Source organism: Adelges cooleyi, unplaced genomic scaffold (assembly GCF_023614345.1).
Source record: "Adelges cooleyi isolate 19-005CV unplaced genomic scaffold, UGA_ACOO_1.1 ACOO_flye_CR_arks_rails_tigmint_CR_PRNA_21, whole genome shotgun sequence".
Taxonomy (NCBI): domain Eukaryota; kingdom Metazoa; phylum Arthropoda; class Insecta; order Hemiptera; family Adelgidae; genus Adelges; species Adelges cooleyi.
In genome coordinates this window covers 5,126,296-5,140,654 of record NW_026095871.1, presented here as the reverse complement: position 1 = coordinate 5,140,654, position 14,359 = coordinate 5,126,296, and the positions used below count along the sequence as shown (strand labels likewise).

Sequence of the window (14,359 nt, the reverse complement as noted above, 5' to 3'; positions counted from 1 at the left end):
TGTAAGGAATTTTTGTATAAATTACATTTATGGGTGAAATGTATTGTAGCAATAAATAATTTTTATGTATTTTGTCTGTGTGCAATAAAATATAGAAATAGTTACTAAAATAACATCGTTAGCAGTGGCATCGCTGAATCAAATACATTAATATTTAATTAACCTTGATAAAAACATTGGCAGGGAATGTATATTTAATGACATCGTTATCAATGTAGGTATGTTTAGTTTTTTCTTATCTGTTGCTCTTATCGTATTACGGAAAGTAGAATTAAAAAATTGTAATAAATATGTATGTATAATATATATATATATGTAAATTAATAACTGCTCATTACTCTTCGTGGGACTTTTATTTATTTTAGGACTCACACAAGAGGAGAAAATTATACTAAACGTAGATCTAGTCTTTATTTTGTATATAAAAACCCCAAGAAGTGACTCAACATTTAATATGGATTTTAAAGGCTATTATGGGTTTAGAAACTTAAAATTTAGTGTATGACCTATTAAATAAACACAAAAAAATCTTAACCTGCTCAAAAAAGGAGTAAAATTTTAATCAATACATCATATTTGGACTTCAAACCATATACTTATTTTGAAGCTTCTTGCAGTGAAGAACAGACTTTTAGAATGGAATGTTAAGCGAATGCCTCAATCTAGAGTACTACCACTTGTGTTTAAAAACTCCTTGTTTGTGTATTTATTTATTTTTTTTTTTTAACATAATAATTTTAAATGCATGACGTGCGATTCAGTTTAAACGCCCTTGAAGTATATACAGTGAGACATATACTTTCTGCATGTTTGGTGATAGGGTTTTCTATGGTAGCATTGTACATATAACATCCATACGGCATAGGACTGTTGTACTTGGACGCTATCCTGCTAGTTTTGACCTCGAATCTTCCCTGAACAAAATAATACAATAACTGTAGGTTACTTACAAATCCATATTGTACATATGACTATGAAGATTTTACTTTCATAATCGGACACTTGGCATCCACATTCAAAACATTTCGAACCAACGGAGAAAATATTACATCGGTGAACAACGAAACGCAAAAACCACTCTTGGCGACATTAAAATGTGATTTTATCCAATCGTTATTACTTTTTTGGTAAGTATCAATAGTTAACTGAAAAGTCAGTAAAATGGAGAAAAAAAAATTAGTTGAAATTTGATGAGAAAAAAAGGAAATCAAACAGCAATAGTATTAAATAGGTCAGGTTATGTTAAAAGTACTGGCTAGGTACATATTGTGTAGTAGGGTCAAATTATAGTGCTGAAAATATTGTGCTCACTATTTGCAATAATAACGTCAACTGATAAGAATTACTGTTAACAAGTTGATAAGAATAACTGATAACAAGTTACTGAATAACAGTAGTTTGATGACATTTCTTTGACCACACTGTATTCTTTTTTTTCATTTTTCGGTCACACTGATTTATAACCTATGCCCGTGGAAGCGGATCGCTCAGTCTACAGGAAACCACGGTACAAGCAACGCCGAACAACAGCTAAAGATAGTATGTGCAGGTATTTTAAAACGTTGGCAAACCAGTCAATCTCTTCGAATGGGAATAACCACAAGATGTGTAAATAGTGTAAATAAAAAAAACCATTTACAAAACCCGTTGACTGAAAACAATCAACTTCGACTAAACGCTTTGTTGCTATTCCTTAGACGGTAAAATGTATAGATAAAGTTTATTATTGTGCCAGAACCATTGCATAATTATTTTTATTCCAATATGTGGTATTTGACGTTTAGAAAATGATTCGGTATTTCTTAAGAGATATTGGATGATGATGAACACTAAATATGTATGGAAAATGTTTTCAGGTGTATATTATTTTTGTTTTAAATGTATTAATTGCACAAATCGAACCTGTAAATTATCTTCCCAGGTCATACGAGTTAACATTTCGAAATAACCGTGTCCAGTATTTGTCACTGTTGAATAATTATAAACAACATCCATCATAATCCGATTGCAAACATTGTCACACGGCTGAACTTGTTCAATATTTATTATGTACTGAAATTAATAATAATAATTAACAATTGAAGTCAGTTGCAATAATTAAAATTAAATATCTTTTATTATAACACACGGTCGGCATTGGTAAAACAATAATTTGGTCGTTCCTTCATTGTTCGTTATAAGGATTTAAATCGGTTTAATATAATCTTACCGTATCTGCCATAATTATGCAATACAACAATAGAATAAATGTTTTTGTATTATTAACATGCATGGTGTAAATATTGAATCCTATATGGATCCGAAATTTGATTAACACTGTAGCTTAACTATAATTAAAAGTATTTTTTTTTCTTTGATAAATCAAATATTGACTATATTAGATGTGTAGTATTTTGCATTACAATGCGGTCTACTGTAGGACAAATTATTAAATGATTAAATTTATTTTTACCAAACCTAAAATAAAATATTTTAAATTGAAAAATATGTATTGTTTTCAAAGTATTTTTCACAGCGTTACTGTGTGCTAAATTCTAAATTTGTAAAATTGTTTTTGTGCTTGTGTGTTGATTTAGAGAACTTTTTTGTGTGGGCTTTTACTCATATTTTGTTATTCACTTCGATACGAAACCGTGAAAAATAAAACGCTAAAAACCATGATGAATAGTTGTGTGTAATTTGCATACAGTACTTCAAGGCCTTTTGTATACTTACACATTTCATAGTATGGAAAATCTGGGTACACAGACCATATTGTTAAGTATTTTTTACTATTCAAAATTGTACTCCACATCGATACGAATTTTACTTGTAAATAGAACGCAATAATGTACCAACGGATATTCAATGTATAAAATAAAAACCAGAAAAAACTTGAGCAACTTATATATAATAAAGAAATTATTCACTCATGCTCCGTCTCCACTGTATTGGTGTTTTTGTTTTTTGATTACCGTTAATGGCACAAGTTTTTTATACTTGGTATTATTGCACATAGAAATAGCCAAACCGAACGATGATGCCTGAAATTAAAAAATCTGTTTCCTAAATAACCTAGAAAAGGTGCCCAAGTTACTATCTTAAGTAGTCAAAATTTTGCCTGGCTTTTTGGTACAAAATCCTTTAATAAGTGATTTTCTTAAAAATGATCATTGAAATTAAATTTACAAACAAGACTTGTTCATTCCGTGTAAGTAAACTGAGTTTAGACACAAAACCAAAATTACTATCTTTTTTTGAAATTTTAACGTATACAATCGCTAAGTACACAAAAAAGTAAAACCGTTTCAACCTTTGAGTGCTAAAGCCTCCTATAATATCATTTTACTTAAAAATCTCTTCAGATTTTTTTTTACGTTTTTTACCTCAAACCAAAAATGAGATAAGACTTTCTGGAAGTTCGGTTAGTATTGGAATGATGTAACGATTAAAAATCAGGAAATAATATCGAGATATGTTTAGGTAATTAACGAAACTTTTATTCAAAATAATAACATCTATTTTCTTTTATTCTTAAATTGAAATTGTGGTTTTCAAGATTTGTGTAATAATTAACTTATTTCAATAAAACTGTTGAAAATGGTTTATTTAATTTTGACAAGTATTTTGTATACATTCTGAATAATGAAGAGTAAAACTAAAAAATACAGGGGGAAATTAGTCAGTAGCACTAACAATTTTTTTAGGTAATTGATACAGTTCATTGAAAAATATTATGATTCCTGGAGGTGTGATTTTCATAACATCAGGGCATGTGTATTCTCAAAAGTGAACAAAATTGCTGCGTTTACTCCTGGAATCTATCTGCATTTATACTGTGTGAACATACTCCTATTCTCGGCACGTGCCGTAGGAGTTTTTAAACCAACTGGCCACGAGTCTTCCGTGCAGCGATTTTGATAACGTGGCACAATATCAGGTGGACATTTTCTGTCCTCCAACGCTTGCTTTAGCGTAGGCTGTAAATAAAAAATAAATCCAATTAATTTTTGTAATTTTCGAATAATGCATTTTCTTCAAAAATTACCATTTGTTTAGGATGCGGCACGATTTTACGCCAATATATTTCGGGAACTTTTATTGGTTGCAAATTTTTTGGCCATTCTAGCATTACTTCACTTGTACTGCTTTCCCCTTCAACGGTCTATAAAAATAATTAATGCGGTAATTAATTAGAAAAAAATGTTCTTAAAAATTAGTATTAGGGTGGAAGCGATGAACAATAAGACGGTTGATCGTCGCATTGTTGATTGTTGTAGCCTAACCGATTAACTCCACTTTTTTCAAATTGCGAATAATAGCATGGTTGGATTAAAAAAGTGTATAATTTTCAGTGGCCAAGATAAATAACTCCATAGTTGAATTTTTCACCGCTACAGTGAGCTAAGTATACATTGGCAATTGTACTTGGCGCACTAAGTACATACATTGTTTAAAATAACTTTAACTGCCTATACTGAAAATTTTCATTTTATGGAGTTAATTAGTTTGGCTTTTGAGCGCATCATTTGACAATTTGTTTATAATTATTTCTAATAAATTACTGATTAACATTTTTTTCTAAACCTTCAAACACATTTTGGGCACTTTATAGTTGGAATTTGGATGCTAGCTTATGCGTTTTTTTTCAGTACAGAAAATTGATTATTATTAATCCGAAATTCGACTAAAGACTTTTAGTTAATGAGATTCCACTGTTAAAACTCAACCTATCAATTTAATTAAATAAAAAACGGTCTAACACTGCTTATCAGAAAATTAAAACATAAATATTTCTTGAAAATTACTTAGCTTTAGTAATAATAGCGTTAAATAATTGAATAAATTATAATTACCTCTTTCAAAGAATCCATTGAATTCGCCGCCAGAATGTAATATGTTAAACACATTAGAATAATGATATTTATATTCATTTATTATTACTTAACTCTATCAAGTCTACTACACGAATGTTTCATACGCTCTCAAGAACAGTCAGCTTTGTAAAAGTTGTTGCCAAAATAATATTTACTTAGTTTTGTCAAAGAAAGACGCGTTACATTTTACTGCACAAACACGAGCAATAATAATAAAAAAACACTTCTATCTGTTGAATATGACGTATTACGGTATTTTAATTAAAAAAAAAAACCGATTCTTCGTGCCTTTTTTTAGTGTAGTGAAACATTATACTACACCTTATATAATAGAAAATCGTTTTTCTTTAAATATATTTTTATTTATCGCACATATCAGAGTTACAGTCTGGGGAAATTTAGGCCATTTAAAAACTCTTACAAGGGTAGGTCACAGTGAAAGAATGACGGTTTTTCTTCGAATTCTTCTTGTTCCATAGATATAAATCGCAATTCATCTTAATCGTTGTTATTTATAGTTCTCATGTCATGCAAAACCCTCTGTTGAGGGTTTTAACTGACTTTGACTCATCGTCAACACGTTTTATACATTTTAATAAAATGTTTTGTAATGGATTTAAATCCCAGTTTAACAAGTTGTTTCTATTTTTCAACATTTCTATTGATTCCCTAGTATTAAGTTCTTTAGAGTTATTTACATATTTTAATAATTTTACAGATATATAGGTAGTGCGTCGAGGGAGACACAGTTGTGGAGTATTGAATAATGTTTATTTTTATCAATATAGTAATTTTATTATATAAATGTCAAAATACGAAAATGGATCATAATGATAATAATGAATTTTTATTAAAGAATAAACAAAACAAAAATTATCATATTAAATACACAATATATATAACAATTAACAAGTATACACAATTTATAATAATAATACATAAAGTAAACATATCATATGATTTTTTTATCAAATAGTATATTAAATTACAAAAGTTGATAACACTACCTAACATTTCTTTATCAAGCCAGTTTGTTGTACCTGTCAACATATATAATAATTTCTTTGGTATAATATTTAATAAAATATTTGCTTATTATCTGCGGCTAAGTATCCAACTGTATTTAATTTTGAAATAACGCACTTACCCTATTTTAGTTGTATACTCTTAATGATATGACAAATAATTTCTATTTTTTTTCTACAAATTTACTGTGCAAACATATTAAATAGGGTTTATGATAAATTGTTAAAAAAAAAACAACTTCAAGAAGACATTTTAAATGAAAATGCCTATAAAAATGTTAGGTCGGTATATAAGTAGTTGTAAATTATATGTTTTCCCTCCCATTTTTATATAGACAATCTATACCTACCTCTAAGAGGTAATAAGAGTATAAGCTAAGAGAAATATGAAAAAGATCAGCTTGACGAAAGCAGTCACCCACTGATGACAATTCCTATTTGTGTTTATTTTATTATTATTATTAATGTCTAGAAAACGTGTGTTTGTGTTTGTTGCATGTGTTATATGTATAATAATAATAGATACTAATAGATAGATTTAATACCATGCATTAATAAAAAAAAATAATTATAAACTCAATAAACTTAACCATTTATTTCTATAAACAATTTTTATTTACAATATAAAACAATATGTGTAAATAGAAACAATAAGAACAATATAATTTATAAGAACATAATATATTTTTGTAATTTAAGTAGGTAATGCAAAAATGATGTTTTAATACAATTAAGTAATATTTTTTATAAGAATGAATTATAATATTAAACCTATTTTTTTACTGCATGTTATTTACGGGTTTGTGAAACGTTTGAAGTCAATTTTGGTATTTTTTAGCAGATCCGGTAGACCCCTTTAAGAACTTCAGGTATTTAATATATAGGAATTACACAAGTTGTTCCATTTGTGCTTCACAGTTTCACCTGTTAATCAGAACAAAACATAAAGATATTATGATTTTTGTTTTTTTTTTTTAATTACTTATAGAACTGTATTTGTGTAGTAACCTTGTAGTAAATTTTCAAAACTTTTCCCCAAAAATTTAAGTTTCTATTGTGCAAAAAATGAAAAAATAAAGTCAACAAGACGTTTTTTAATTACAATTATGATTTTTACTTACTTGTTTGATTGAGTTGCTAAGAAATTTCAATATATAGCACAATGCAGCACAACAAAAACATAGAAAACGCTCCTGGGGCAATCCAAGACCTGAAGGCACAGAAAATCAGACACATTCCTCAAAACTCGAGGACCAAATGGAGAGTTTGAAACTCCACAAAATACTTCAACAGCATCATCCGAAGAGAGCAAACCAAAATAAAGAGAAAATAAAGAGAGAAAACCAAAAAAAGAATTGAGCAAACACCACTCTTGCAGCATGAACTAGACGCGGAGACACCGGAGCCTTAGATGATGAAATTTGGCAAACGGCAATGTTTCTGGGCGTTCTTTCACTGACGGCTTGGAAAAACTAATTCCATCGCCTGTTTCAGAAGTTCGAAATTAATTTAATTGAGTTACAAATTGGCCACAAATAGTAATTATTATAAAATTTTAGGTATATAATACCGCAACATGATTAGCAAAAATATTAAGCTACAAAATTAATAGTGTGTGTTATTAGACAAATTTTGGAAAATATTGTACTTACTCGCTCTACGATGGCTAGTTTAGCTTCCAATTTTTCTATCCGATCGGCTGCTTTGGCTAAGTGGTGTTCGGATATAGCCTGAACGGCTCTGACCACGTGAGACTTGGCTCTCAAGTTGGCTTTAAGCTCGGCCATCTCCTCTTCTTTGGCCATATCTAATACAAAAAAAAATATACTAATAATAAAATACGGTTTATTATCTAAATCTTTCCAATGACTTTTGAACTGACATAAACATAATGTATTGAAACAACTCTTTTGTTTACCTTTTTCAAACTCTTATAAGCAACCGCTCGCTATTACATTAAAATTAAATTATATTATAATAATTTTTTTAAAAATATTATATAAGGAACTTGGCATAAAAACTGTAGCTTAAACATACCTATCTACTATTCGACGAAAACCTCCAATGTTGTTGTACGAATTTCTATTTATTTAGCATTTTAATATATTAAACACTTTTATTATAACAACAATTTTATAATAAACTACAAAACTGATGGTGTGTGTTGTATTAGACAAATTTTGGAAATTATTGTACCTACTCGTTCGGGCTAGTTCAGCTTGCAATTTTTCTATCCGACCGACTGCTTTGGCTAAGTGGTGTTCGGATATAGCTTGAACGGCTCTAACCACGTGAGACTTAGCTCTCAAGTTGGCTTTAAGCTCAGCGATCTCCTTTTCTTTGGCCATATCTAATACAAAAAAAAAAAATTCTAATAATGAAATACGGTTTATTTCCAAATCCTCCCTGATAAACCTTGTCGAATATATTGTACTTACCGTCCCTGACCAAGTTCGCAATGTCGCGTTGAAGTTTAAGTGCAAGTACACTGTGGTCGGCCATGATTGATTGGCATTGTGCAGTTTTTGCAACGATCCCAGTTAAACCGGCCTTGACCACCTGCAGTTAATTTTTCAGCATTGCGTTTTCTTTCTGGACTTTAGCATTTTTCATGCACAGTCTTTTCATTTTTAGCTGGCCGCGTACTTGAAGCAGAAAAACAAATTGTTAAAAATTAAATTTTTACAATTTTTTTAATTTTAACATTTACCAATGTATTGGCGCTTGACAGTCGCCAGTTTCATTTTAAGACTTTGGTTTTCGTCGACAAGTTTTTCGTTGTCGTTCTTGACATGGGCCAAATTCGAGATAAGTCCCTTTAATTGGTCTTTTATTTGGTCTCGTTCTTGAAGCACATCACCTATGGCTTGATTGCTTTGCAGAACATACCTGGCTTCGTCGCATTGGGCCTTTAACCCAACGACAACGTTAACAAGCTGTTGCCTGTTAAAGTTTTTGTCGGGTTGTATGCAAATATTGTAAATATGTTTCTTCTACATGCGTTTTATAGATACAATATTTAAAAGAAAATTGTAAAATAATTAAAAATAAATGGCTAATTACGATTTAATAAAAGTATTTAAAAGAAAAAAATTATAATCCGATAACGATATTTAAGCATTTGTTTTATCCCCAGCTGTAATAGTAAATAATATTGTAATATAGTACAATTGCTACAACGGTAAACTATTAGCTGATATTGAATACAATTCTAATCGTATATATATTTATGTGATCCTAACCAATCTGTTGGACAATTTAAATTAATTAAATCAGAATCATTGAATAATTTAAAGGTCTGGCCATTTTTTAGATTAATTATAATTAGCGTTTCTTTTGCTGACAATAATTAGTAGTCAATTTTAATTGATACACCATATAATATACGATATTCAATTAATTGTTCAAAGTTGTTTCAAATTTTAATAAATGTAACCGTTGAAATATTTTTTATAGCTATAATAACAAAAAAAAAATTTTATTCTGTCCAATAATGTATTTTATTCATTTTTCGTTTCAAAATTTTAGCCAATATCCAAGCCAAAAAATATGCATAAATAAATTACATTTTAACCATTTTTTAAATATTTTACATCAATTTATAAGTTTTAAAGGCTGCTGAACCAACATTTTGCATCAGATTTTAGATTGGTCCCTAATTAGGGACGTTAGGGGACCATGGGGCATATTTTTAAAATTTAAGTATTTTTTAAATGTCTTACAGAAATTTGAATAAGTAAAACTGTATTATAAGTAAAAATAATTATTTGCTAGATTTTTTATTGATTTGTATTATGACATTAATCAATAAGTTATCCTAATTTTGTCTCGACAACAGGTATAAGTCTTCTACATATTATGATAGGAAATTAGTATTAATATCTTTTTCGTATAGTATATTAAATCAGATAATTTGTTATTGCTTTTATAAAATGTGTACTAGTAGCATAATATCTGTTGCTTTTTGTGTGTTTTTAAACCGATATATTCGTACTTAGATCACCTTAATTTATTTTAGTTTAGTATGAAAACATATTATTATTTCAATAATACACGTGCAAAATATTTTTCAGTACACTTCATTTTTTACTATTAATATTATTTAAATTCAATTTTTCCATAAAAATATTGGTTTTCTGTTTGTTATTTTGTTTACTAAACTTTAAAATTATTATAATCATTTTTTGATATTCATATATTGATAATTAATTCACAAAGTTTATTATTTACCATTTTTTTCGTTTTTGGTTAGTTTTTTTTTTACCAGTACTACAAATTTCAGGCTTAGTTTAGGGTGAAATTACATGGAACAAATATGTCGTATAAGCATTGTATCACCGAGAAAATCAGTTAGTAGCCACTGTAATAGTTCTGATTACTGGTACCAGAACTATTAAGAAATTTATTTGTTGTTCGTCGTCGAAACCAATTCAGGAAGATGTTTTTTAAATAATTAAAGACTTTTTAAATATAAGTTTGATTTTTATTAACACTTGTAAAACATAAAAAATGGACAATCTGTCACAGAGTAGTATACTAGTTGAGTCTGGTTTAGCAATGGATCCCACTCCTATTTATATGGACATGATAATTTGTGTAATGTGTTATTGTGGGAATTTGTGTAGGCCTTAGCTTATTGATGGGCGAACGCCACAGCGGACGCACATCGGTTGATTATTTTATGTTTATGGTGTTTGTGTGAAGGGTGTAGAAGGTTATGTATATAACACCACATTTGTCTGAAAGATAACTGAATATTAACATAAAATAGTAGCAAAAAAAAACAGTTAGTAGTAGTAGTAGTAAAAAACAGTTTTACAGACTTTATTTGGCTTGTTAAGGCACAGGCTTTGTGTGAGTTAGCTATATCATTTATGAGTTAATAGATCTGTACTAACTGATCAGTACCAACCGACTTTTTGGGATTCCGTACTGCCAATCTACTAGCGGCGACTGTTTGAGTTTACATTATAGTACACAAAAGAAAGATTTTATGATATATTGGGCCAGGTAAAATTAAGTAAAACGATTATTCTTGTAATATTGAAGTATATATATTTTCAAAACATATTATATAGTAGGTACACAATACATAATATCAAATATTAGGTAATATACTAATATATTTACTTATCATCGTCAGTATCCTGTCTATAATCGTCAGTACCCGGTCCAGCTTCGGCAAAATCCGTTGCATCTTCGACACAACCTGATCCAGCTTCGTCCTCTTCATCTTCGGCATTATCCTCTTCATCTTCATCCTCTTCATCTTCATCCTCTTCGTCTTCGGCATTATCCTCTTCATCTTCGACCACAGCCTCATCTACAGTATCTTCTGGAGGTTCTGGCCAAACCGATTCACAAAAATTTTGATAATTAATTCTGCCATTCTCAGTAGGTCCTGAAAAATATTCCAACGATTACAACTGAAATTTTCAACCCTCCGTTGCATACAAACACAGAACAAACAGAAAATAAACTATATCGTTTTAACTTAGACTCTTCTGGGATGAGATAAAATCATGCTCCACATCTTGAACTTGACATCAGAAATAGACAGTTCGGGTAGGTGTAGGGAAATTCTCATTTTTCGTTTATTTCGGTTAAACTGTTCACTCGATAACGCGGAAAATGGCGACGGCATTGTTGTCGGCGTAGGAAATTTAATAAATTAACAGTGTAGCCATGAACCGTAGAAAAATTAAAAAAACGAAATATCTGCGTTCTGGCATCACTGCCTTTTTCAACACGATTGATCGTTTTTTTATAAACTCTAAAATTCCCGGCTTCTGTTTATTCTGTGATACAAGTGCATTTTTTATTTTGATGTTTTGAATTGTATAATTACAAACAGTATAAATGACGCAAAACATTTATTTTAAAATTCATTTTTAACCTAACACCACGATTTTATCTTATCCGAATATGATAATCAAAGCATCAATACGGTTTTCATAAAATATTAATTACAAACATAATATAGGAAAAAATTAGGTTAAGTTAACTCATAACCCTACTTTGGGCACGTAGTTCATAAATAAATGTTAATACTTACCAAAATATATTCTTCCATCAAATTTTTTAAACTGTTCTGGAGTAATTGTAGTCTCTCCGGGTCCAAGAAGAGCATCAAAAGCTGCTCTTTTCTAAAATATCATTAACATTTGTATTAGTATTTAAATTAAGACAATTTAAAGTTTAAATTACTGTCAGCGATGCCAGTTTTTATTATTTATCATTTAAAAAGTATATTCTTCTTTCATTTCGTTAAAAATATAACTAGTAAAACATTCTACTTAAATATTTTTATGTGAGACTGGACGTTTTTTACTTAAGTAGTAAAGCATAACAATACTTTTAAAATAATGAGTCACTTGAAATATATTTTAATTTAGCGCATCAACAATTATTTTGTTTTAAGTATATTTTTAATTGACTACATTCGTTTTTATATAAAATAAATACATTTGTATTTAACCGATTCTAATCATACATCCATTATTTAAGATAAATTATAATTTATAGTTTTTAATTATATTTTACTTAAGAATGTATTTATTTAAATGTTTCATATAACCTTATATATTAAATAATTTTTAAAAAATTTCATATTATTTGAACTTTTATTTAAATAAATAATTGTTTATACCTCGTTAAAAATTGAAAGTTTATTAAAATATTTTTTTTTTATATTATTATCAGTAAGTATCGTGTAAGCAGAATATATTAAACGTCTTTTTATAAAGTTTGTTGTTGTGATATGTTAATTTTTAAATAAATACATTTTGTTATTATGATGAGTTTTATTTGCTAATAAATATAAACAAGATACACTTTATAAAAGCCCATGGTTCACTGTTGTGTACATTAACTCATATAGTAAATAATTAATACGATTTTAATTTATAATATCATTTTTTATTTATATACATTTCTGTTTTAATAATTTATTTCAATTTAAACTCTGCCTAGGTCTGTTTATTACTCTGTGGATTATTTTAGATTTGGCATTAAAATTATTTAAAATATACAATTATACAAAAATAACATATAAAATATATTGGACACATATAGGCTATCTAACCCATTATTTGTTATTTTTCCAATTTTCACGGTTTCACCTCCCAATTATCTCCAAATAAGATGTTAAAAAAAATACCGGTAAAACAATTACGCTCTATGATGAGAACCATTATATGCTACAACAATAAAGATTGTGTACACTTATGTTTATATATAATTTTATTGTGATACTCTTCGATCACTTTGCTATTATAATGAATTATTACTTACCAATTCTTCAGTTTCCCCTGAAGTGTTTTGTACTAAAACACAAACTATAGCAAAAAAAACGAGTACTTGTATTTTATTCATTTTATTTTAATGGTTGAAGTGTAAAGTTAAAAATGATTTGAACTAAAACTGAGTATGTATTTACTGTTACGTTGAGGACAAACTTATGATAGTTTTTTGGAATTAATATGAGCCTTATATAGATGTAGATGTGACTAAAGTATTTTGTACATTTATTACATGTATACATGGTTTTATGTTTATTCTACCAAATAAATCATTTCAGGGATAAACAAATTCTGCGGAAACTCGAAAACAACAATATGTACAATGTTATAATAAACAAACTAATGGAAGTTTATCGATCTACATACATCGAACAAACAATAAATTGTTTTTTACTGAAATATGTTCGTATTAGCAACATTTGTACAAATAAGACCCAATGTTTCAAGAACGGGGTCGCAGACAAGCCAGGGCAGCCCCTAAAATCCAAAAAAGTACCAATAAAATATGATATAAAAAAAAAAAGATTATTTATTACATGTTTTTCTGTTTTTTCCTCATAATTAAAAAAATAATGTTACCGTTAAAAGGTATAATAGGTAATACAAGCTATTAAATAATAATGGCGTTAGACATGTTTGAGAAATTGTATTTTATAATTATTAACAAATTTATAAATAATATACGTAGAAATATAAATTATTTTGATGTCCATATCACGCATTTTTTTTCAATTAAACTACTTTTTATTTATCGGTAATTAATTATATAAAAAAAAAAATGCCAAAAAATAAACAATTATGTTCTCTACCGCTCTTGATGTGGAGCTTTTAAAGTAGGCCAAAATGTGAGTTATTTGAGGCTGATGTATGTTAATTGTATTGGTAATTGAATCAAATCATCATTGTCAACGATGAACAATTTTTTTTTGGGGGGGTTTCAAGATTGTCATAGATTTGTTATCTACAGACTGTTTTGGTTCTAAGGTCGTCTAATTTTACATTATCATAGAGTATAACATTTTTGAAAAATACACTAGTAAGTACCAACTATGTTCACCATATAATGCGCACATATGTTTGCCATATAAAATTTTACACACAAAATAAAAATATCTGCACACATAGCAAAGTTTACAAATAATACCATACGAAATGTTATCGAAAACGAGTATAATTT

At 28.5% G+C, this 14,359-nt stretch overlaps 2 protein-coding genes across 2 annotated transcripts; both read right to left on the bottom strand.

The window, feature by feature from the left end:
- Positions 1–3,604: 3,604 nt before the first annotated feature.
- On the bottom strand, positions 3,605–4,909 carry LOC126834819 (E3 ubiquitin-protein ligase NRDP1-like). Its single transcript, XM_050567001.1, has 3 exons — positions 4,836–4,909; positions 4,028–4,144; positions 3,605–3,959 (listed from the first exon to the last, which is right to left on the bottom strand). The coding sequence occupies exons 1-3, from the start codon at positions 4,887–4,889 to the stop codon at positions 3,801–3,803; spliced, it is 330 nt and encodes a 109-aa protein (XP_050422958.1). The 5' UTR covers positions 4,890–4,909; the 3' UTR covers positions 3,605–3,800.
- Positions 4,910–10,924: 6,015 nt separating this feature from the next.
- Positions 10,925–13,351, bottom strand: LOC126834741 (probable DNA-directed RNA polymerase subunit delta). The gene is made up of 3 exons (XM_050566890.1): positions 13,175–13,351; positions 11,937–12,027; positions 10,925–11,282 (listed from the first exon to the last, which is right to left on the bottom strand). Exons 1-3 carry the CDS (start codon positions 13,253–13,255, stop codon positions 11,008–11,010), a joined length of 447 nt encoding a protein of 148 aa, XP_050422847.1. The 5' UTR covers positions 13,256–13,351; the 3' UTR covers positions 10,925–11,007.
- Positions 13,352–14,359: the final 1,008 nt, after the last annotated feature.